Here is a 26,171-nt window from a genome sequence, read left to right as displayed (position 1 = left end):
GCCATGGGCAAACGCTCACACAGCACAGCAGGGCGGGAACCCAATTCCAACTGGCTCCCAGGCCTGTGTTCTCAGTCTCTCCTGCAACACACCCTTTCCTCAGGCCTGGGGAGGGCAAGGGCTTGGTCCAGATAACACAACAGAAGTTGAAGAAGGAAGGAAGGATGTGTCTCTTTGTATAGATGGGGATCCTGGGGCCTAAGAAAAGGCACTGGCTTCTCCACAGGCAGTGAGTGTGTATGGGTGAGACAGACGTCGTGGCCCAGGGAGGCATGTGCACTCAGACTTAGTGGAGGTGCTCCCGCTGTGCCCAGGAGCCCCATAGGCAGCAGAGCAGATATTCAGTGGGCCAGCCTGGTGTGACCTGGGGCACCGTGCCAGAACAGGTGGCTGGGACCTTTGAAGTCCTTGCTTCAGGAGCCAGACATTGAAGGAGTTGAGCTCAGAAGGCCTGCAGAGAGGTGGGAGCACTCCCTCACAAAGGCCTGGCTCTCTGGGGATCGACTCACTTCAGGGCGGCTCCTGCAGCTCCTCCATGAGCTTGGAGGGGACCCTGTTGGTGCTGATGCGCGGATGGCAGCCTAAGTGTGTTCAGGTCAAGGCCCCAGAGCTCAGCGGAGGAGCAGGTTCAAGGAGGGCTCTTCAGCCATGTGGGGAGGGCAGCCCTGAAGGATGGGAGTGGGGTCCATGGTCTTGAGAGAGAACGACCCAGTGTGGCTGGGGTGGCTGTGGCCCACAACAGCAGTATCCAGAACCAAGTATATTTGTATCAATAGTTTTCCAAATAGTTGATATATTCTCTCTATAGCTTCTACTCTTTTCTTTAAAAAATAGGTTTATGAATATAGGATGTATTTCTTGCTTGTTATATATATTTTGTTTTTTACAAAAAATTGGATCACATTAAAGACACTGTTAGCACACCTAGTTTGAGATTCCCTCAAATTGCTGGAAAATAACAGGATTTTTAATAACTAAATAGTTTTTGCCATATGAATACTTTATTTTTTTCTCAATTAAGCACTCATTTTGGAAATGTTCATTTCCAGTGTTTCTACCATCTCAAAGAATGCTGTAAACAAAAATCCTAAACAGATCTCTGAGCAGGTCCTTGGTAATGTCCTTTGGAAAAGTCCTCAAAGGAGAATTTCTGGGTCAGAGTATATGTATTTTGAATATTTTGGGGAGTTAATACTAACTTGCCACTCACTAAGGTTTTAATATTTTTATATGTATGTGCCTGGATAACCACCAATTATCTTCATCATTTCCCCCTGAGAGCCATCTCTGCCTTCCTACCCATTCTTGCCCACCCCTGGCCCCCATCAACCCATCCCTACCACCAAACACTCTGATTTCCTGTTTTCCCCTCATTCTATTATAATAATAATAATAATGATAAAAACCTCCCTAGGGGTCTTCTTCATCTGCTCCAGATTGTTCTAACAGTAAAGCAAGTCATAGCAGCACAGTGGCTACTCAAAAAAGATTTAGTGAATGAATACTTTGTATTTTAGTCCAGTGTTTTTTCCACATCAAAAATTGTCTAATTTTCATAATTTTCATTCAACAAAAATGCACTGAATTTTTGCAGACACTGTGCTAGCAGGTTGCTCAAAGGTGATTAAGACCCAGTCCCAGTAAATCAATTATACTTCAATAAAAATAAAAGGAAGGGAGAGAGAGAGAAGAAAAAAAAAGACCTGGTCCTTACCCAGTTTGTGGTCTAGTGAGGGAAACAAACAACTAAATGGAATACGTGGCTATGATAGGTGCAGCAATGGAGGTCTGTGTGTGACATGCAGACGCGTGCAGCCAAGAGACATTTACATTATCCCAGGTCTGTGTGTATGTCCTGTGTAGATAAAGAAAAGGTCTACCCATTTGTGGCCACAGCTCTTATTCCACCTTTAGTCTGTCCCTTTTACTCAGTAGCTCCAGGTTTGCTTTTAATTCTTCAGTGTATCATCCGTCTTTTTTACTCTATTCTCAAACTGCAGCTCACCTTCAAATTGGAAAGGTAAAACTCTAGAATGGTAGAAGATGAGGGCTACCTGCCCGTGACGTGTCAGTTCACATAGCGAGAGATGTAAAGGAAAACAGTTCTATTCTTAAAAATCAATTTACTACAAAGTCTCCTCTCTAGAAGGCAGACTTCTTTTGTTTTAGTTCTGTTAGGACTCACGAGAGATGCTTAGAATTTAAAGTTAGCGGTAGCTGCCTTGGAGGATGCTTGCAGTCAACTCTTATGCTATAGCCCCCTTATTTCCTGAATCGCTCCCACCTTGCTCGGACTCCCCAAAGATGCATATAAGAATGTAACAAGATAAAAAGATACTACTCTTCATTCCTATTGAGGATTTCTGCCCTGAAACCCAGCTTTTTTTCCACCAAATGAATTGTCTCGGTGACCCCAAAGAAAACCTGAGGATCTCACCCTTATAAATGGCTGGATTTCTGTTGTTTAAAGCTCAGTTGACTCCTGGATTCCCAGGAACTCATTAGAAAATCAACTTCGTAAAGTCACCCCAAAGTCTCCTATGGATCCAAAGAATTACCATCTAAATGGTTTTCCAAAGTGTCCAGCCCAAGCATCCACCCCTTTGTCAACCAAATGGTTTTATTATTTCTGTTCCCTTTCCAAAAGGTTTGCTCCTGCAATTTTGTCATTTCTGCAATTGAAGAATGGGACTTAGGAGAGGACAAGAAAGAATATCCACAGTTTGGGTGTCACTTCTCAGGATGGATGTGTTTTTCCCACCTATTTCTAGTGATATCCTGTGGGTTCTTTCTAAATGATTCTATGCACTCGTCTTTGTAGGTAGCCAAAACTCCTTGACACAGTATGGTGAGGGAGATAGGATATAGGATTCACAGAAGCACCTTCTGGCTGACTCATAACCCTGTGACTGTTTGTATCATGCCCTGTGGGGTGGGGTGGTGTTGGCAGAAGGTTTCGTGTGATATTTGCAGAGAATAATTGTCTCTAGTTCAGAAAGGTGACAAGAAATGACAAGTTTATTAAATTATCAAACTAAAAGTAGAAACCAATGACATGTCTTTTTATCTGCTTGTGAAAAATGTTTATAAGTCAAAACTATTATTAGGAGCCCAATAACCCCGAGAGTTTTGTCTTCATTATTTTTTAGTATTGCATGAGATAAGCTTATTAAGAGTATGCAATTTTAAAACCTTTATGTTCATAGAACAGGAATAACACCTGTAGGTAACCAAACTAAAATACACCTTCAAGGGCATTTTCTGTCATTTTGTTATTGAATTTATTTCATCATACAAGAAAAAGAAAATAGCCATGATACCATATCACTTATTTTTTAAAAATAATGATATTCTGGCAACCTGCTGAAATGAAAGACAGTTCACCTAAACATAGTTTACAGATAGGTTACACTCCATGGGCAACAGCAGAAACATCTTAAAACAGAATGTTGCCCCTTTATAGCTGGTAGAGGTTAAGGGTCCAAACTTTGAAATTATGAGGACAGGGTATTACATTTCAGACCTTCCATCTGTTAGCTGTATGAATTTTTTCATTTCCCTACATCTCAGTTTCCTCACCAGTGAAATGGCAATAATACTTACCTTTATTGAGATCTAGTGAGGATTAAAGAGACAGTCCATTGTGTTAAGTATATGGTGAGTGCTCTGAGTTTGAGTGAACTCCCGGAGTTGGTGATGGACGGGGAGGCCTGGTGTGCTGCGATTCATGGGGTCGCAAAGAGTCGGACACAACTGAGCGACTGATCTGATCTGATCTGAGACACCTGACTATATTTAAAATAGCACAAGCTGGTGCGGGTATAGAAGTGAGTAACCTAAAGGAGGGCTTCCTGGGTAGCTCAATGTTCAAGAACCCACTCGCCAATGTAGGAGATGCAGATTCAGTCTCTACGTCGGGAAGATCCCCTGGAGAAGGAAATGGCACCCCACTCCAGTATTCTTGCCTGGACAATCCCATGGACAGAGGAGCCTGGCGGGCTACAGTCCGTGGGGTTGCAGAGAGTTGGACACGACTGAGTGACTGAACACACACATGGTGGAGGTAACACATTTCTTGACGAGTTCCCTAGTAAGACCTGTTGAAGAGAACGGTTTTCCATGGCCACTAGTGCTTCCTGATTCTGAACTTGTGGACAAAGACAGTGACATTGCCGCAGAAAGATTTGTTTATAATCCCCCTGCTATGTATATGCAAGTCCCACAAAAATAAAAACTATATTTTTATTAACCAAAAAAGCTAATGAGGAAAAATAAATTATCTTCTATAGACAAAAATTTCTTAAAAACCATTTTAGAAAAATACCAAAAATGCATGCCATTTTACAGATCAATTCCAAAGATTTTTGAAAGGAACACTTTCCTTGATTACTGTAATCCAAATCTCCACCACACACAGTGCATAAAGACAAAGGCCAGCTGCACTGTGAGCAAAGAACAGGGCATTTCCCTGAAACCATCATTGGGTCCAAAAGCAAAATAATCTTTCCTAACAGCCTTGCTCTGGATGTCGACTAAGAGAAGGAGAAAGGTAAACCTACTAGCAAACCAGGCCTGGGCACAGGGACTAATTTTAATAAATCAGGACAGAACATGAAAATGTCAACTTAATCAAGCATTTAAATTTTATTAATCAAGCCTAATTTTTATGAGTGCAAATAATCACTGAAGCTGGACAAATTTGTTCTCGATTGCATCAGAAACATAATTTTAATATTTAATGGACTGATGAATTTAAATGGAGAATTATCTTTATGAAACATGCTCTTCACAATTTGCCATTAAATGAGAAATAAAAAAAACCAACATAAATCTTACATAAAGGTTATTTAACTAAATGTTAGTACTATAAATATTATAAATACATTATGCACTAATTTAGCAATCACACAGTACACTACATAAAGCCGAAATGGTAAGTGGACCAGGCAAGGTTTTCCTAGAATATAGAGCTCTTGTGTTATATTGTGGGAAGCTCATGATAAAACGGTTACGGAGGTTTTGTGTGAGGTTTCACGAACATTCTTTTCATTCAGGCTTTTGTGCTACAATTCACCATTCACCACAGACATTCTTTCCAGTCCCAATGCAGGTCTAAACCCACATGGGCTGTCTTTTGTGAAGTGATTATTCTTTACAAAAAGATAAAAAATATTTTATCATTATTATTTATAGAAAAGAGATACAAGGAAAACACTGAAGTTTTCTGACTGATTTTTCTGACATTCAAAATATGCTCCATTTTTAAAGTTAGACTTTCTGATATAATGTCCTCAGGCCTCAAAATATTCTAGGCACAAAGGGGGGGGAAAAAACAGAAAAAGAAAAATCAAATTACCATCAGAATATTTTTCTCTTCAAATGTCCACCTATTTTCCTCACCTCCTCTACTACTCCCAATTATAGTGCTTAAAATAGGCAGTAGCAGTGAATTTTTTAAAGATAATCAAACCTAACAGAGCAGTATGGTTCAAAAGTTTGCTTGTATTAATCTCCAAGATAAATTTTTTGTTTTGTTTTCAAATTCTATTCTTTAAAGGAACCTAATCTTCCCAAAGTGTAGCATTCCCCTTATATCTGCTAAACTATACACTTACCTGTAAAGAACTTCTTGCCTATTGCATCTCTAATGCTCCCACACATACCTGAAAAAATTGGACGTCATAGCAGCTCCACCTTTCTGCTTTGCAGAAAATGTTTTAAATAGATTATGTGGTCTCTTTATTAGGCGTATTTAAAAATTCCTAAGGTTGTTTCTAAAATCTGAAAAATGTACAATTGTGCCTTTTTTGGTTACAAATCTGTGTTTCTGGAATGGAAATTTGGTTTTATAGAGAGAGGCTAAAGCACATAATTTTCTTTTTGATTTGCAATCTATCTATTATTAATAAACAAAAATGTTTTGCTTTGAAAATATTAAATTTTCATAAAATAGATTAGTAATAAGACTAGCTAGCTTTTCATTTCTTTTGGAAAAAACAGGTTAAACAATTCAATTTTGTGGGGTTTTTTTGTATAATTTTTAACCTGAAAAATTTTGCTTCAGGAAAGCATTAGTTTTTAAAAAGCACATTGCAGGTTAATAGTTGACCTATTTTTCCCTACTCAGTCAAATTAATATGCAATATCCTAAAGATGCTAAGATTAGAATTTTCCCTGCAAGCAAAAATATATTACATTGTGAAGCCTTTAGATGGAGACATAGTTCAAATAAACACTAGAAATCTGTTCACAGTGCTTTGTGTAAGCATAAGAATGAACATTTAAGAATACCAAAAAGGAAATATGAAAAGAAATTCATTTAAGATACTTATACTGATTATAGAATTTATACTGTATTTAGCATTTCTGAATGGAAGGGTTTTTCTGCATATTAAGCTGACACTTAAAAACTAAAAGGTTGCATACTCTTGGCCAGTAAAGTAAATTTACTGTCCTTACACCCTGCAGCAAAGCATATTATACTGCAAATAAGAATGCTGTTGTTGATGATGCAGAATACAGGCTGTATGTAATCAGTGGCATGCATCAAAAGTCATCTGATAGCCACATTAAAGCCACATTTCCTATTAAGAATCAGACTAAATTACAGCATGGCACTTCCCAGAATGAGCCAAGGAAATGCATTCTGCAAGAAGAAATAATTGTATTTGAGTGTCTCTGTAAAAATCAGGAAGTCTTTTAGCAGTAAGTAATAATGCTTTTCTTTTTAGTCTGCCTTCTTTTGAATTGCAATATATTCAGCTTCACTGGGAAGCCTATCACACTAATTATTATTACATCTAGTGGTTCAGTTATCTTGATGACTACTGTAGCTGAAATACTCCAAGGTCAAATCCTTAATAGCATGAATCAAACTAAGCAGCTATCACACATGCAGTTGCTTTTGAGATAGGCTGGATGAAACAGTATATTCCAGACCTGTTTATGGGTTGTATTATTCCTTCAGATGTGGAGTAAATTATACGTACAGTTTAATTGCGCCATTCATTTTGCAAAAGTTCCTTCTCAGAAATCTTGAGAGGTACAGGTGTCTTGTGGTAAAAATGGGAGTGCAAGCCCACCTGTAATGATCGTATTGACCAAGAACGTCTTCAGCCCAACCTCCGGTGCTTTTAAGTGATCTGAAATAATCTGAGCGGTTATATGCATCTTCTCAATTCATAGACTTTCAATAAATTCATGTGATATTTGCACATGTAATACATCCATTGGCACACAAATGCATGTTCTGCTTGGTTTATGTACCCGTGAAATGATGTAAATGAACTCTAGACCATGTTGAAGCAAACTGCTCTACCCAAATTCCTCCATATCTCTAGGGTGGAAATAAGCATTCAGTTTGTAATGTACCCAAATATAAGCATCTGTACACATTTGAATGTTCTATGACTATGAAATCAAATAGGAAATGTCTTTCTTTTGTGACAATTTCTTTAATTTTTTAACATCGCAGTTGCACATCTGGACAGCAGTGATTTCTTCTTTAATTTAAATGTGTTGCTTTTTTATAGACCGTTTATAGAGTAAGGCAATTTGAATTGTGCAACTCTTCATTCTGAACATAGCAAAACATCCATTTAATTCAAGGATTATTTCTGAGGGAAAAAGTAAACATACAAAAGAAACTGGTTTGTGTCAGCTTTGGCTTTCCAGGGTTTTTGGCTCTGTGGTACTCAATACTTTCTTACGAAGGTAATATAACCAAGATTTGTTGTTGTTGTTTAAAGAGATATAAATCAGTGGCAGACTTTAGCCTAGACAAAATTATAGTACAACGTGTTTTAAGAATTATTGGTGGAAATTTTATCCCCTTCTTTTTAAAATCATTTTAGCTTTATACCATGCACCCTGAATTAATATTAAAAAGCAGTACTTAGGATCCACTGTCTTAGGATGATTTTAATAATGAAATTTACCTGAATCTACTTTCCCTCATCCTTCTACTGTTTTGTTATCTTTTTTTTTTCTTGCTGGTCCCCCCCCTTATATATCTTTGTCTAGTGGAATAATTCTAAACATAGTTATCATACCTTTATTCAGATTACCAGCGTCATTTTTAACATCTTCAGCCAAATAAAATTTTATTTCCTTGCAAATCATAAAGCATTTAGTTGTGTCAAATTATCATTAAAAGTCATAATATTAATAGAGCGTCTATACAACTGTATAAAATATATAGGTTCCACAGATACAGTGTTGCTCCATTTTGAAAATGGCTTTTTTGCAATAAACAGCCACATATTATGTGTTATATGTTAATGACAAATGTTCAGCAAATATGGACTATGAAAGAAGAAATATTATGCTTTTAAAAATAGTGTGATCTGCTTATCCTTTGGCTGTCAGGTAGCTAGAATGCTGCATTTGGGCCTGTCTACATGTGTTTTTTAAAATGTCATCTTTATTAGTATTACGTTCAAGGAATAGTACCAAGAATCAGTTTCTTTCAAGACCTTCCTCCACTGTGTGGCATATAAGTCTGTGACGAGCGACATTACAGAAGGTCATGTCACTTTTAACTGCTTGCATTACATCTTTCTGATTTCCCTAGTGCCCTTCCTTTGTTTGATTAATACTACTTGCTTTCAAGCAAGGTATCAGAAAGTATAATTTGGAAAAAAGAATTCTAGAGCCAATCTCAGATAGCCTCCCTCAAGAAAAGAGGAAAAAAACCCAACTTTGCAAAAATATATCTTTTCTAACACATGCGTTTTTTGGTACTTTTCATTTTTTTCTCAAGGAAATCCTACAGATGTGTTGCTATTAAATTATTGCTGACAACTCTTTGGGCAACTGGACTTTGTATACACGAAAACAAAACTATGTAGTCCTTACTTGGTTTTATTTGCAGAGGAAAGAACTGGAATTTGGGACCAGAACTTCTTTATTTGTTTTCCTTAGTTAAGTGTTAAACTCCAGCCCTCTCTTTCTAAATAGTAGGTGTTACTTGAGTTCTCTGGGAAAGTTTGCAATTTTGTGCGATTATTACATGCACTTCAGTGATATATACGTTTTGTTTTTAAAAGCTCAGTTTGCAGTTTCTGTATTCATTGCATTTGGTCAAGGCTCTTGTCTTAGAGCACAGCCTAGCTTCTGAGGTACTTGCTGTCAAAGTCATCCGTTTCGTTGGACTGTTAAAGCCTGAACGTGAGTTGTGAAACCATTATCATTTTAATTGGGAATCTTTATCCGCAGCTCTACCTGTGCCCCTTTATGCAATTCTTAGTTTCAGTGAAATATGAATCAGAATTGTATGTGTCATTCAGAACCCTGAATATTTTTGTCCAGGAAAATAAATGCATCACTTAATTTCCAAAAATTAATGTTTAAATATTATTAACTGGATGTCTTTTCTATTTTTATTAGTCATACACATTTTTAAAGTACTTTGGTACAGGTATTGTGCTGAGCACTTTAAATATTAATACATTATCTCATTGGATACCTAATCTGTGGGGTAGGTGCTATGATCGTCTCCATTTTCCAAGGCACCTTAAGTAAGCATCATCTGAGCAAAATGTAACCGTGGTATACATTCTGAAGCCGCTTAAAGGCATCCCTAGGAACCATCTGTATTATACATCCTCACTTGTAGATGTTTATGTTGTAACATTAAAATATCACTGGAGGAGGGGAAAAGCCATCACTCGAGGGCTGCAATACCACACAACAGCCTCTCTTGAACACAGCACTTTGCTGCCAAATGTAAAGCAAATGGTTGTGTTGGGTGGTTCTGCCGCACATTTGTGGAGCAATTGTGCGTAGCCAATTACCCACTTGTGCAGGGTGGGAACTGTTCGGGTTTTGCAATTGAAGGGTCTGATTCTGTAGACCTCTTTTGAGGTGTTCTTGAACATAAGGTCTGCAGCTGACTTGTGAAATGTGTAAATTAAGTTCTTGGTTTGTTTCCTGGTTCAATAATATTTTTAATTTTGGAAAATTAACTTGAAGATATTGGAGAACTCCAAATCTTGTAATGATAGTTAGATATCCATGTTTTCTCTTGCCTGGCAAATCTTTGAAAACACTTTAAATATTTGCTTTTATTAATCTGCATCATTGATTCAATGTCTTTGCAGGTGAGCTAGTTGAGTTCTGTGAAATTAATGACAGGCCTTCTATCAGTTGTACAAAGATATGAAGCATAGATTATGTATTTCTCTGTTCAGTCTATCAACAAATATTTCTTGAACACTTATTACGAACTGCTAGGCCCAATCTGCGGAGAAGGCAATGGCACCCCACTCCAGCACTCTTACCTAGAAAATCCGATGGATGGAGGGGCCTGGTGGGCTGCAGTCCATGGGGTCGCGAGGAGTCGGGCACAACTGAGCGACTTCACTTTCACTTTTCACTTTCACGCATTGGAGAAGGAAATGGCAACCCACTCCAGTGTTCTTGCCTGGAGAATCCCAGGGATGGTGGAGCCTGGTGGGCTGCCGTCTATGGGGTTGCATAGAGTTGGACATGACTTAGCAGCAGCAGCAGGCCCAATCTGACACCATTTTCCCTTCCTTGCATCTGTAGTGTGATATGATAATTACTGAAGAGGAGAGACATATAATACAGTCTTAACAATAACTATCTAAAATATTGTTTGATTTTTTTATGTATAAGAATAAAAGTATATTAATTTCATATTTCATATATGACTATATGCATAATTTTAGGGGAAAATTGCTTAATCTGATATATATCAAATAATCATATTGGATACCTCAATATTATAGTTTTTTTAAAAAATAGGTAATGACCAACTTTTAAAAATTACTTAATATAAACCTAACATTTGAAACATCATTTTATTAGAGTTACAAAATTATAATCATTAAAAAGATCATGTAAGGGTTAGATCAGTCCTTCTCTTGTTTTCCTTTTCCTCTCCACCCTTTTTTTTTAAATTTTTTTGGTTTTTGAACTGGGCAGAGTTTAAGAGCTGGCTCTGCTATCCCACAACCTGAGTTTGAATTCTAGTTTAGCTACTTGGTGTTTGGTGGGTTCTTCTGATGCAACATAATGTACTGAAATACCGTGACTGCTTTTCCTGTGTCAGCTTCCCTCACAAAGGGCCCAGTTTGGAATAGCCTGGCATACAGCACCTCAGTTACACATTGCCACCGTTGTTGCCTATATGTGTACGATATTCATGCTTCAAGTTTTCAGGAAATTAAAAGGAAACAGGAAAGGCTATCTCATATCCCCCATTTAAATTCTATTGGATTATAAGCCTCTTGAGGGCTGAAATGAAGTATCTGTGTTATCCATCTTTGTATTTCCACAATCACTAGTACCATATGCCTTGGACAAGGGCATTTGTAACAAATGCTTATGGAGTGACTGAGTGTAGTTAGAATGTCAAGAGTCCTTCATTCTTGCTGAGGTTGAATTGCTTTAGATGTTCCCAAAATAAGTGTAAACTCTCCCCCCGATACTGGAAACAGCACACTGTGTTACTCTGGTTCTTTTGAAATGCTGAATGTCCAAATGAAACGCCATTTAATAGAAAATTTAAAGTATGATAGTAAATTAGGAACAATTTCCCACTTTGTCAAGTGCTTTTCATTATATTTTAGTTCATGAGAACTAGAAGTTTGTGTTTGGGCTCTTCTTTTAAATCAGTGCGTGCTTTTAAAATATTTGAGAAAAATTATTAGAATAACTAAGGGTCCTGATGTGTTACTTCAGTCTATGTAACTCTCTGTTTAGTAAGTCTTCATTATTGAAATTTTCATTCATAGCATATTCCTGTGTCTATCATAAAGCTGCATGGAAGAAGAGTTAGCTACCTCTGTCTTCTAAAGTTATGAGCTTTGGAAAAAGGTTTAAAAATATTTGATGACCATGATTTTATTGAATTTATTCAGAGATAAAGATACTGGATAAAAATATAAAAGCACCACAAGAATTAAAAGTTATGTTAAATGACATAAATGCAATCATAAGTTGGCACATAGCTGAACAATAACTCCCTTCAAAGTTGTAAAATTTTTGGTTTCCATGAAGTGTGTGTGTATAAAAACATAATAAAACACCTGAAATAGGGTGAAGTCTCGTTTGTAATGCCTGCAGTTATATATTGATCCAGGAAAGGGGAAATTATTTAGCAAATCCAAAATGACTATTTCATTCTGCTGAAGTAGATAAACCAGGAGCCATTAAAAAATATATGTATGCATATCTGTCCTTATGGGCTATATACACATGTTATACACACTTGATTATTGAATGAATTTCTCATTTTCTTTCAGTAGTAATGTCCATTCTCATAACATAATCCATGTGTAAAATTGCAGAGAATAGACATTAGAGTTTCAAGTAATCCAAAAAAGGAACAGGTAATTCAGAGATAGTCAAGAGTTGACATTTATACATCAGAATTCAAATTGGAGCCATGAAAGATATTGTTAGCTTTATGCCATAGATCACTAGCATGAATCAATGAACTGACAATTTTTTATCTTAGGGTTTGGTGACAAGTAAATTAGAAATAGCAGAGCTGTATTCTGCTTAGTTATCTAGCTCCAAATTTAAAGTGCCTAATTAATATAGACAGTGGAGTAGGTGAAAAAAAAAAAAAAGAAATCTCCTGATTTAAAGCATCCTTCAAATTAGCGTTGGTTTACCTTATGCATAGTTCTGATTCTTTAAGTCGTCACAGAACATTTCACACAAATAGGGTTCCCCTGACTGGGGACTCAGGTCCCTGGCATTCATCAATTAAATGCATAGCATTTTCCTAATCCCTGCCTCTACATCAAATATTCCTTCTCAGTGCCTCTGTTTCAAATGTTAATAAAGTTTTCATTTCCAAAATGTTCAAAATGACAGGACAAAATTATCCCTCTTAAAAAGCAGGAAAACGACTTCTGTTTCTGTCTGCAGGTAGTGGAGGACATGTTGGAGGACGAGGAAGAAGAAGATGACAAAGATGACAAGGTAATTATCTTTCCCTGCACTCGGGTACCTGGGGACGGGGAAATGTAGACATGACGCTGTTTTCACAGACAGTTAAAAAAGGAGTTGAAGTGTTTTGAGTCCAGAAAATTGGACAGTGCTGTTTATCATCCTAACAATGCCACTGCATGTTGCAAAGAGGCAGAGAGGGCTATAAATCGTCTTCGCTTTTGTCCAGAGCTGGGTCAAATATTTTTCTGCCAGGAACAAAAAAATAATAATAATAATAATAATTCAGCTTGTCTGGAACTTGATAGCTCTCACGAAGATAACTGCAGTGACAACTGTTTTTGAAGGGCAAAAATTTGTCCTATCTCGAGTATTACAAATCAGGCTACACTTTGGGGGAAGAGAGAAGTGAAAAAACAGCAGTCTGTGTGTGTTAAACATGGATAGCGTCATCTGTAATTTTCCAAGAATTGCTCAGCAAATGAACACGTGTACAGAGGGCTCTGGAGGGCATTTAAATAATCCCAATGCTCACTGCCCCTGGTCTAGACTTGGAAACAGCCCTATGATTCCTTGGTCTGGAAAGTCTGTGCAGAGAGGCTCGTGTGTCAATTGCTGGTTGGCTTGTGGATGGTGACCACAGTAAATAACAGCTGGTTTCTGGCACAGCTTGAATTGGTTGTCCCCTAGGGAGAGGGGACAAGTAGAGAGAGAAACCAGAATGACCTTGCCCCGCTGCAGCAGTACCTGGAGTCAGGAGGACAGCTTTCTATGTCACGGAGACTATTGATGATGGTTTATAGCATTATCTTTGGGCATATCTGCATCTAAAACCTAAAAAGTCTTAGGGTGAGATTGGGAGCAGGGGTGAGAATGAGCATTCATTTTGACCACATCGTTCTGCATATAAAGCCTGAGTTTTGACCTACACTGAATCTGTCTGACTTCTTTTCTAGTAAAGCACTGAAATTTTTTGAAGGAAGGAGAAAAACAGTGTATCTTAATTTATGCCCTTGACCTTTGATTCCAGTAGAGATGTACACTTATATCCCAGTGTAAGAATTTGTGTGCTAGAAGCAAGCATTGGAAATGTCAAAAAAAAAAAAAAATTCACAGTGATTTGTTAACTTCCTGAATGATTTTTTTCCTAATATTCAATGCTAGAAGGAAAATAGAAAGACACACATACACAAGCACACACATGTACCTTCTTTCTCCAAGTACATTCTTTCTCCCTTCTACTGCTATTTCAAACATTTTAAAATCGATAGCGCTTTTATGTAAAATGTTTCTTCTGGATATCATTTAGTCATTAGCAACATCCTCAAGCATTAACAAAAATCTCCTTTCTGCAAAAACACATATGTGCTTGTTTCTAATGTTGAACAACATGAGCATACGCTCCTGGCAATAAATGATATGATTTATTGTTAAGGTCAGTTGTGGACCTGTAGAGAGCTTGTATTTTAACTCAGCACGCCAGCTCTGAATCATCATTCCTCTGCTGATAAACACTGAGCTGCCACCCATTTATGGCCATTTTTCCCTTGCTTGTTGCTGCTTTATTATTAAAGCCACCATAAAGATCCATTCCAGCAGCAAGTGTCTCCCAAGAAATGTTCATAAATGGAAACCCTTAGTGAAGTCTGATGCTTCAATGCCCCTGCTTGAAGTCAACCTATATTTTTTTAGCCACTTTGTTTGGTATCCTACACACTAATCTCCCTTTGTGGTCATTTTTTTAATAGTGAAGATGTTTGTGGAAAACCAGGAGCGTACCTGGTTAACCAGCTTACCAAAACATAGATATCAAGTAGAAGGTGCCATGTGGAAGACAACTCCAATCTCGGGGGTGGCATCTATTGTTATGCGGTGTTTGATTGTCTGGAATTGACACCTTGGTTCTAACACATTTTCAGATCTGGTTTACTAAAGTTGACTGAAGTTTACTAAAGTTTACTAAAGTGAGTGCTTAAATAACTCTATGAATTCACGTCTATTCTGCATAGGATGCCAAAAAACAGTGGTGTTTTCCATATGAAAGGATTGTGAGCTGATTTTCATAAATCCACCCCTTTATTTGAGTGATATATTAGAGGGTTTTGCTTTTATTTACTCATAACAATTGATAATATAAAAACCATATCTGAACAAAAAGAAAATCTCAAATGTAATAATTTACAATAGACTTTTAGGGACTTGAATAATAGAGGGAAGAATCTTAGAGTGGAAATCTTATATTCTGGAAATATAAAGTTTTTACTATGATAAAAAAAAATATGAAAGGCTACTTCAAGTTTCTATTTACCAGCTTCTGTATCTCAGCTGACTCTCGCAGTGGTAAATGTTGTAAGTCTTGGCTATCAGAGTGTCTGAGCGGGAGAAGGGTAATTTCCTACTTTGAAAAATTCACTGGTTCCTCTATTTAAAGTTTGTGTATAGAGTCATGCATAATGGAGTTCCATGAGAAAACTAATGTGTTTTTTTGCCATACGAGCAGGTACTGACCTCTAACTCTCATTATTTCTCTGTTTTTTCATATGGTATAATAGTGGGGTCAGGTCAGTGGGTCCTCTTATAGGATAAAAGTAAAAAAGATTAATAAATGTGCCAAAGCCTCACTTTAATTGAACCTGAAGCATATGTTGCAAGTATGTAAAATATGTCCCAGATGTTTCACCAGGGCTAGTGTCTTGGCTTTCGTTGATTACCACAAGGCAGCTATTAGTCCTGTAACCTTTGGACTTGGGGGTAAATGGGGTATTACGTGGCACAGAATGAAAGCACCTGTTTTCCATTCAACAAAGACCCCTGGCAGGCTTCGCCTAAGCCCATCCATATGTTTTCACTTAGCAGATTGTTGGACGATTATGAAAAGTGTCTTTCTTTAGAGCCAGCATTGATATTAGTCACTCACAATGAAAGGACAAGTCGCTGGCTACTTGACAAGGTCTGTGTGAGCAGAAACCGAAGTTGTTCACTTCTTTTGAGCTTGGAGTGTTTCCCCTCATCGTAATTAGATAGCTGGCATAGACACAGGTCTAAGAGATCGAGGCACAGATGATAATGGCCTAACGTAACAGTTTCCTGATAGCTTTTCTTTAGTGCTGCCTTTAGCACTGGGAGGACTTTGGGTAAAATTGGTAAAGGCAAAAAGTCATGATTTACCTAGATTCCCAGATCCTGAGATTTTTCCACATTATGGACTTTGAGGTTTTTTTGTGTGTGAGCTCTTCCTTTTTATTAAAGCAGCTAATCATTATTCAGATGAGGGTTTGTGATGCTCAGATTTATCCTTCATTCTAGAATCCATTGTCCACATGTGCTTAAATCTAAAATTACATGGCCTCTCTCTTAATCCAATTCCATGGTTTTCACAGAGGCAGAGAATATGGGTTTGCAATGGTGAGTCTCACTTATGAATCACTGACTTGTTAATATTTCCGCTTATATCTGCCTTGTGTGGTAGCACCAGGTTAAGTGGTACTGGGGGGTGGAATTTTTCCTGAATTAAAAGTTAGAAAGGCACCATATTGCATTCTGAGTTCCCTTTGTGGTAAGGCATTCTTTCAGCCATCAACCACAAAGTCACAGTGTGATTTTCTTACCTAATACCAAATCCTGCCTTTGTGGTTAATAGAATATCTTAGCACATAAGGCTTAGATAAATTACCTACATGGAACTATCAACAAACTATATAATCGGGCTTTTCGCCGTGTTATGTGTAATAATACAGTGGTCAGTTTGCATAATCCTGGCATCTAATTAATGAAGACCAGCTTTCTGTTTTGTAGCTTTAAAAGCTGAGGCATGCTTTCCATGGTGTCTCCTACCCTTGTAATGGGATCCACCTGCAGTATCAGGAAGCAGAAGATAGACTGCAGGTTTTCCTCAGGAAAAGCACAGATCCAAATGCATGGCATTCTAGTAATGTTTATCAATAAAAGATATTTAAATGTTCAGATGTGTGTGCTTACATTGCTTCTATTTTTTTCTTCAGCCATGATGTCAAGGTTACTATGTTTCAAGATAACTAGATGCATGAAGGAAACATATCCAAGTTACTTCAAAACACAGATTGTTTGCTTTAATTCTCAAAATCTGTGTTTTCTGGCTTGATTCTCCAGCCCTACATGTATATAACATACCCAAGATGAGCACATCTCTGCATCTCAAATCAACCGTGAGGCAGAAGGGAAGAGATAACTCTGATAAGTGGTATGAGACAAGATTGTAATCGGGCAAAACGGCGTTTTCTAGTTATAGTCAGTGAAATAACTTCATGGTGGGAAAACAGATCAAAGCTTTGGAGAAAGGCAGGAAAACAGGAGACAAAAAAAAAAAATCCTATCTTATATTTAACTGAAATACCATTGTAGTAGCTTATTGGTATTATTAGCATTTTATGTGAATGTATTGTTAATTTTATTTATTATTTTTAAAATTTATTAGTGGTATTATTAGTATTGTTAGTAATATTGCTTCATAACAAATTATCACAAACTTAGAGGCTTTTTAAACATTTTAAAATATTTATTTACTAAGGCTAGCAATAGTCCATTGTAAAATATTTAAAATAAGATTTCTGGGTTTTTTAATATTTTAATTTTATTGGAGTATCAGTTCAGTTCAGTCGCTCAGTCATGTCTTTGAGACCCCATGAACCACAGCACGCCAGGCCTCCCTGTCCATCACCAACTCCTGGAGTTCACCCAAACCCATGTCCATTGAGTCAATGATGCCATCCAACTATCTCATCCTCTGTTGTCCCCTTCTCCTCCTGCCCTCAATCTTTCCCAGCATCAGGGTCTTTTGAAATGAGTCATCTCTTCACATCAGGGGGCCAAAGCATTGGAGCTTCAGCCTCAGCATCAGTCCTTCCAATGAATACCCAGGACTGATCTCCTTTAGGATGGACTGGTTGGATCTCCTTGCAGTTCAAGGGACTCTCAAGAGTCTTCTCTAACACCACAGTTCAAAAGCATCAATTCTTTGGCACTCAGCTTTCTTTATAGACCAACTCTCACAACCATACATGACCACTGGAAAAACCATAGCCTTGACTAAACGGACCTTTGTTGGCAAAGTAATGTCTCTGCTTTTTAATATGCTGTCTAGGTTGGTCATAACTTTCCTTCCAAGGAGTAAGCATTTTTTAATTTCATGGCTGCAGTCACCATCTGCAGTGATTTTGGAGCCCAGAATATTAAAGTCAGCCACTGTTTCCCCATCTATCTGCCATGAAGTGATGGGACCAGATGCCATGATCTTAGCTTTCTGAATGTTGAGCTTTAAGCCAACTTTTTCACTCTCCTCTTTCACTTTCATCAAGAGGCTCTTTAGTTCTTCTTCACTTTCTGCCATAAGGATGGTGTCATCTGCATATCTGAGGTTACTGATATATCTCCTGGCAATCCTAATTCCAGCCAGTGCTTCTTCCAGCCCAGAATTTCTCATGACGTACTCTGCATATAAGTTAAATAAGCAGGGTGACAATATACAGCCTTGTATTGGAGTATAGTTAATTTATGTGTTAGTTTCAGGTGTAGAGCAGAATGGTTCAGTTATACATAAACATATATTCATTCCTTTTGAGATTCTTTTCTCATGTAGGTTATCAGAGAATATTGAGTAGAGTTCCCTGTGCTATAAGTAGGTCCTTGTGAATTAGTTCAGTTCAGTTGCTCAGTTGTGTCCAATTCTTGCGACCCCATGGACTGCAGCACACCAGGCCTCCCTGTCCATCACCAACTCCCAGAACTTGTTCAAACCCATGTCCATCGAGTCAGTGATGCCATCCAACCATCTCATCCTCTGTCATCCCCTTCTCCTCTTGCTCCCAATCCCTCCCAGCATCAGAGTCTTTTCCAATGAGTCAGTTTGCATCAGGTGGCCAAAGTATTGGAGCTTCAGATTCAGCATCAGTCCTTCCAATGAATATTCAGGACTGATTTCCTTTAGGATGGACTGGTTGGATCTCCTTGCAGTCCAAGGGACTCAAGAGTCTTCTCCAACACCACAGTTCAGAAGCATCAATTATTCAGTGCTCAGCTTTCTTTATGGTCCAACTCATCACATCACATATGTATGAGGTAGATAACGTGTGAGTTATCTACTTTAAGTATAGATAGTGTGTGTATGTGTGTTCATCCCAAGCTCCTGATTTATCCCTGTCCTCCTTGTTTCCCCTTATAAGTCTGTTTCTGTTTTATAAATATGTTCATTTGTATCTTTTTAAATTAGATTCCACATAAGAGTGCTTTCATATGATACTTGTCTTTGATTTACTTCACTTTGGATGATAATCTCTAGGTCCATCCATGTTGCTGCAAATGGCATTCTTTCATTTTTTTAATGGATGAGTAATATTACATTATATACGTGTTCACACCTCCCTTATTCACTCCTCTGTCAATGGACGTTTAGGTTGCTTCCATGTCTTGGCTGTTGTAAATAGTACTGCAATGAACATCCTTTCAGACTATGGTTTTCTCTGGATGTATGCCCAGGAGTAAGACTGCTGGATCATATAATAGTTCTATTCTAAGTTTTTTTAAGAAACTTCCATACTGTTGTCCATAGCGGTTGTGCCAATTTACATTCCCACCAACAGTGTAGGAGGGTTTCCTTTGCTCCACATGCTCTCCAGCATTTACTGTTTTTAGACTTTTTGATGATGACCATTCTAACCAGGGTGAGGTAATACTTCACTGTAGTTTTGATTTGCATTTCTCTGCTACTTAGTGATGCTGAGTATCTTTTCATGTGCTTTTTGGCCATCTGTATGTCTTCTTTGGAGGAATGTCTATTTAGATCTTCTGCCTATTTGTCTTATTGAACTGTTTGGTTTTTTGACATAGAGCTACATGAGCTGTTTCTATATTCTGGAGATTAATCCATTGTCAGTTGCTTCATTTGCAAATACTTTCTCCCATTTTGTGTTGTCTTTTCATTTTGCTAATGGTTTCCTTTGCTGTGCAGAAGCTTTTAGGTTTAATTAGGTCTTACTTGTTTATTTTGTTTTTATTTTCATTATTCTAAGAGGTGGCTCAAAAATGATATTGTTGCAATTTATGTCAAAGAGTTTTCTGCCTGTGTTTTCTTCTAATAGTTTTATAGTGTCTTACATTTAGGTCTTTGATCTATTTCGAGTTCAGTTTTGTGTATGGTGTTAGAGAAGAAATGGCAACCCACTCCAGTATTCTTGCCTGGAGAATCCCAGGGACGGGGAACCTGGTGGGCTGCCGTCTATGGGGTGGCACAGAGTCAGACACAACTGAAGTGATTAGCAGCAGTAGCAGCATGGTGTTAGAGAATATTCTCGTTTCATTCTTTTGCAGTAGCTGTGCAGTTCTCCCAGCACTTATTGAAGAGATTATCTTTTCTCTATTATATGTTCTTGCCTGTAGGTTAATTGACCATAGGTGTGTGAGTTTATTTCTGGCTACAACCAGAAACATTTATTAGCTCTCAGTTCAGTAGATCAGAAGTCCAGGTGTGGCTCAACTGGGTTCTCTGCCCAGTCTCACAGTCAAAGTTTCAGTCAAGCTGAATTCTTGTTTAGAGGCTCTGCAGAAAAATCCACTTTCAAGCTCATTTAATTTGCTAGTAGAATTCAGTTCTTTGTAGTGAGGGGACTGAAGCCTTGTTTTCTTGCTGGCTCTCTGCTGCTAGTGTCTACTTGCCATGGCCCCACCCATCCTGATATCCGTCAGTGGAGAGTCTCCCTGTGTCGAGTCTCTTTCATACTTCAAGTATGTTTCTTCAAGAGCCCCGTTGCTTTAAGAGGTCACCTGATAAGGCCAAGCCCACCAAAGATACTCTCCCTTTTAAACGTCAACTGTAACATAACCTAATCATGACAATGACTATCCCATCATATTCCCAAATCCCCCTCACAAACAAAGGCAGGGGATTATATAGGACACATACATCAGGAGGTAGGAATCTTGAAAGCCATCTTAGAATTCTGCCTCAAACAAACATCGAGTCCCACCCATGCTCCAGAACAAAAATGGAGCCGTTTCTGCATTCCTTGCTTTGCTACAACTTGATAAAACTATCTTGCAGTAAACAAATTGGGAAATCCTGCCTGCCTGGACATAGCCTTTCAAAGATGATAGGAAACAGCTTAGACCAGAGGTATAAACTGAGATATATTTTACAGTCATAATACAAAATGTTCAGGTTCGATCCCTGGGTCAGGAAGATCTCCTGAAGGAGGAAATGGCAACCCACTCCAGTATTCTTGCCTGGAGAATCACATGGACAGAGGAGCCTGGCGGGCTGCAGTCCATGGGGTCGCAAAGAATCGAGAATGACTGAGTGCACACATGCACGTGTGCACATGCACACACACACACACATACACACACACACACATACACATACACACACACACACAACATGCTCCAGTTCCTTATAATCTGATTCACCTCTGCTATGAGGGATGGTTAGGAATGCAGAGAGCCCAATGAGCTCTTTACCCTTGTTGCTTCCTCCTGGGAGAAGAGCAAATAAGAGTAAAATCAGCAATAAGTGAGAAAGAGCCCATTCTTCCTGTTGGTGCCTGGACCCACTGAGCAGATAGACCCGTGACCTCGAGTTGGTAGGAACAGGCTCTCCTTCCATCTAGAATCATAGCAAGATGGAAACTGGAGGATACCCAGGATAGGTGAAAGAAGGCTGCCTTGCTGCCCTGGAGCCGTCCGTCTCCTGGAAGGTGGGAGGCTTTCTGCCTGTGCATGTGTGGTTCACCAACACCCCCACACCGTGGGCCTTTTCAGGGGCTGCCTCTTTGCACAGCCCTTGGGTCAGAGTCCGTCCAGCACATCCGGCTGGCCCCTGGAGCCAGGCTCCATGCCAAGGTGACCCTGGCCAGGGCATCAGGGGAGGTGTTCATGATGCCTGAGCTTTGTTTGATACAGGGCGTGGACCAGAGTCCTTAGCAGGAGTCTGGGATGAGGGCCCTCTAGCACCAGGGGCACCCAGGTGTTTCTCATCCCAGGACTCCCTTGCGGGCCGCTGGAACCCCTGCAATTTCATGAGAGCTCCCTTTCTTTGAGCCCCTGACACTCAGCACATCCCAGTGCATCCTCTCCCTGCCTCTCCTAGTTTTAAAGAGGAAACTATGCTTCTAATACAAACTTAAGTGAATCGCCAAAGGTGATGTAGATAGTCAGTGGTAGAGCCAGGGCTAAACACTCAGGTTTCCAATATGGCATCTTTACCCTTCCTTAATGTTTTCCAGGGGGAAAAAAAATCAGAGTATAGACGCAAATGATCTCAGGGATGGTCTTTAGTAGCACAATCAGGAAACATACCATCCAAGCTAGCAAGGGGCTATTTACACCTCTGTTTCCTTTTCTTCTCACTATTCTCTTTCAGCTCTTTCCCATCATGCCAGCTGAGGGGCTGTGTGGTAGGCAGAATAATAGCCCCCCAAGAGGTCCCTGCTAATCCCTAGAACCTGAGAATATGTTACGATACATTGTAAAGAGGCATTAAGTGGCAGATGGAATGAAGGTTGCTAATCAGCTCACTTTGCAATAGGGAGCTAATCCTGGATTATCTGAGTGGGCCCAACACAACAAGTGTCCTGAAAAGTGGAAGAGACCCTCAGAGTGGGTAGCAGCTGGCGGCCACTTGTGCAACTATGGCCAAAACCAATGCTCAGAACCTTCCCAGCAAGAAGGAAGAGCTGCTGAATCATCCGGACCACCTGAAGCGGGAGTTCTCCCAGCTGTACATCGCCAAAGTGACAGGTGACACGTGGTCCGAGCTCTCCAAGATCTGCGCTCTCCATGAGTACATTGCCCTTATTCTCACCATCATTAACGAGACTCAGGAAGAAAACCTCAGGAAGTTCCATAAGCCCCAGGATCTGCTGCCTAAGAACGTACATGCCCTAAACCCCAGGCTCAACAAGCACAGGGAGTTCTGAAGACCATGGAGAAGCAGCTGAAGCAGCAGCCACAGAAGACACACCACCGTGGAAACACACAGTCAAGGCTGGAGCACTGGCTTGAATAAAGCATACACCGAGTGGGAGTGCGGTGGGGTGGGGCGGGGCAGGGAGGTAAGCAGCTGTACTGGTTTTGAAGGTGGAGGAAGGGGCCATAAGCCAAGGAATGTGGGCAGCGTTTGGAAACTAGAAAGGCCCCTAGACACTCCAGAAAGAAATGTGGCCTTGCCCACATCCTGATTTTAGCCCAGTGAGACCCATTTTCAACTTCTGAACTGCAAAATTGTAAGATAATAAGCTTACATTGTTTAAGCCACTAGGTTTAAGATAATTTGTTACAGCAACAATAGGAACTAACACTTCAAACTTCATTTTCTATACTTCTCCAAAAAAGAAAGAAAGAAAGAAAGAAAAATACTGCATTTCAAAGCCCTAAATCTGAGCTCCTAATTTTTCCTTATTATCTTAGTCCTACTGTGCTATATAAATATGGCTATATGATTTTTCATTTAATGTGGAAACTAAAAGCAGAATCTAACAAAACAAATATTTTTATTCAAATTGCCTTAGTTTTTGTTTCAGAAAGCTTGTCCAAATCGAGAGTGAGTTAGAACCCATCTCTAGTGCAGTGGGTTACTTTCCTATTTAGGAAAGTATTATTATTATTATTATTCATTGGTGAGTAGAGCACCAAAGCATGGTTAACTTCGTTTTTCAACAGAGGAAATCCACTTCCTCACAACATTCATTCTATTTCTTAAAATGTTTCATTCCACAAAGCACCAGAGCACAGGGTACTAGCCTTATTTAGGTCACAGACCCTTTCAGAATCTGAAGACAGCTGTGGATTTTCTCCCCAGAAGAAAACACATAAACACATATATAAATAACTTTCTGTGCCATTTTTTTTTTTTGCAACGGAGATTGAATTATTTTCCAGAGACTATAAAGTATCTTTCTAAAGTCTTATCTCTGTTGCTCTCACCACATTTCTCTTGACATTAATGCCTATTTTCCTCAAACACCTGAGATATGTGCAAATTTTCAAGTAAAAATAAAGTTTAATTCAGCCCAGAAGTAACATTCTACGAGAATGCTGATGTTGGGCTTTGATATTGAAATTATGGAGTGGTTTTTTTTGACACAGCAATAGGCTTGTTATTTTTGACATCTGTTTGACTATGACTTTTCAGTTTCATGGCAATAAGTGCTTGAAATACTCACTTGGCAGAAGAAAACAGTAACAAATAAAATGGGAGCTGCCGTGGCTTTATTAGAGGAGGGTTAGACACAGTGAGATTCCTAGAGTTCTCCAAAATTCTTGTTGAGTTCATGCTTTGAAGAGTCTGCATCATTAATGCTTTGTCATTTTTTTTAAAGGATCAAATATTCATGGTTGCATGTTAAGTTCATCCGAGGCAGGATTAGCTTTGAAAGGGTTATCTAAGGACTCCAGCTGCCTATCGGTTTCTACCTGTAAACAAATTGGAAAGCTTTGTTACTCATTCCAGCTTGTGGAAGCCCTTCTCCAGCCTTGAACTCCTTAGGTAGCTGTCTGTCTCCCACGTTGCAGTGTTAAAGAATCCACCTGCCAATGCAGGAGACGTAAGAGACACAGGTTTGATCCCTAGGTTGGGAAGATCCTCTGAAGAAGGAAGTGGGAACCCACTCAAGTATCCTTGCCTAGGAAATCCCATGGACAGAGGAGCCTTGGAGGGCTACAGCCCATGAGGTTGCCAAGTCAGACTCACCTGAACGACCCAGCAAGTAGACACACACATATTGCCTCCCATGTGCCCTTCCAGAGTGGCAGCTGAGCTGAAAAAAATTTAAATGAAAAGATTGACCTAGGTAACTTGGCAAGAATATCCGTCAAGTACGACAGAGGATGAGATAGTTAGATGGCATCACTGACTCGATGGACATTTGGAGTTTGTCCATTGGACTCAATGGAGTTTGAGTAAACTCTGGGAGTTGGTGATGGACAGGGAAGCCTGGCGTGCTGCAGTCCATGGGGTCGCAAAGAGTCAGACACGACTGAGCAACTGAACTGAACTGAAAGTGAACTATGACTGGACTCTTTCCTGTTGTGTTATTCTAATAGTTGGATTTCCTTGGCCTCAAAAAAAAAAATGTGGAACTTGCATTTGAAGGTCAACCAAACATTTGAAGACAGGTCCTCTGGAAAGCTAGTTAACTTCTGTTTTGCAGCACTGAATTGACTCTTCTACTCTCATTTCTTGACAAAACTTCTTAAAATAGCAGTGTGTCAGCCCTGGCTCTCAGGAGGTTGATAACGTTCATAGAAATAGACACGGTTTTTTCGTGATCGCTGGCAGAGCCGTTGACATGGGCTGACACCACTGCATGTTGAGATGAGGAGCGTGTTTCTTCACCAAAGCAGCAGAACCAGATGTGTTGCCAAGCGTCACAGATGCTCCATCTGAGCGCAGGGTGCCAAGATCTTTATTCCGCCTGAAAGTTTGTTTGGCAAAGAAATCCTTCACCATATTAAAGACATTGACTCTGCAGGTTCTATAAGGAGTTCACAATGTAGGAATTCTTCCTTGATTGTAATAACTTGCCAACAGAAGTTGGCTATGGAAATACAGGTATATATTTTCATTAAGTTATTAATATATGCCAAAAAGGAAAATATTAAAGAGAGGTCAGAAATTCTTCTGTGGCAATGGCATTTGATGAGAACATAACCTCAAGAAACATGTTGCTTAACCAAAATATTTCAGTGTCCAGGGAGTGGGTTATTTTTCTTGGTCTTATGATGAACTCAAAAAAATGTCTGAACACGAGTCTTTTCATCTTGGGGAATATCCAAAGCCAGGTAAAGTTCCAGTTTGTAAAAATCAAGATATTTTTTGTATAAAGAAAAAGATCCACAAAGTTGAATAGATTTTTAGAGCAGGCAGCTTTAGGTACTCCTTCAGTTTTGTTGGTTCAGTGCTTCCGTGGGCTGGAATCTTGTCACATAAGAAATACTGCCCCTTTTGTGTTACCCCACACTCCATAATTAATATAAAATTAATATATATAAAAGTTACATGGTACTTTTTTTCTTTGCAATTTTCCAGCTGTAGCCAAACTCAAAGTAGACAAAGGTATATGCCTGTGGCTATAATCACGCCAACAGGGTGAGTCTTCTTCGATTCCTGTCAATAGGAAACTCATGGTAGGGACGATGCCAGCTGTCTCTTTACCTCCTATAGCATCGATGGCAAAATGCCTTCTATTCTGCACTTTCCTGCCGACTGATCTTAGGCTGGG

The 26,171-nt window shown here is 39.1% G+C and overlaps 1 protein-coding gene across 8 annotated transcripts in view; it reads left to right on the top strand.

Moving 5' to 3' along the window:
* Positions 1–26,171, top strand: part of MCTP1 (multiple C2 and transmembrane domain containing 1) — a 559,844-nt gene that overhangs the window by 468,246 nt on the left and 65,427 nt on the right. For all 8 annotated transcript variants that reach the window (XM_055565018.1, XM_055565010.1, XM_055565001.1 and 5 more), the window contains one exon: positions 12,904–12,957. In XM_055565018.1, the coding sequence (XP_055420993.1) occupies positions 12,904–12,957 (54 nt within the window). The remainder of the gene's footprint in view (positions 1–12,903; positions 12,958–26,171) is intronic.

The sequence above is a fragment of the Bubalus kerabau genome, chromosome 1 (genome assembly GCF_029407905.1).
Source record: "Bubalus kerabau isolate K-KA32 ecotype Philippines breed swamp buffalo chromosome 1, PCC_UOA_SB_1v2, whole genome shotgun sequence".
In the NCBI taxonomy this organism is placed as follows: domain Eukaryota; kingdom Metazoa; phylum Chordata; class Mammalia; order Artiodactyla; family Bovidae; genus Bubalus; species Bubalus kerabau.
This window is presented reverse-complemented; position numbering and strand designations above follow the sequence as displayed.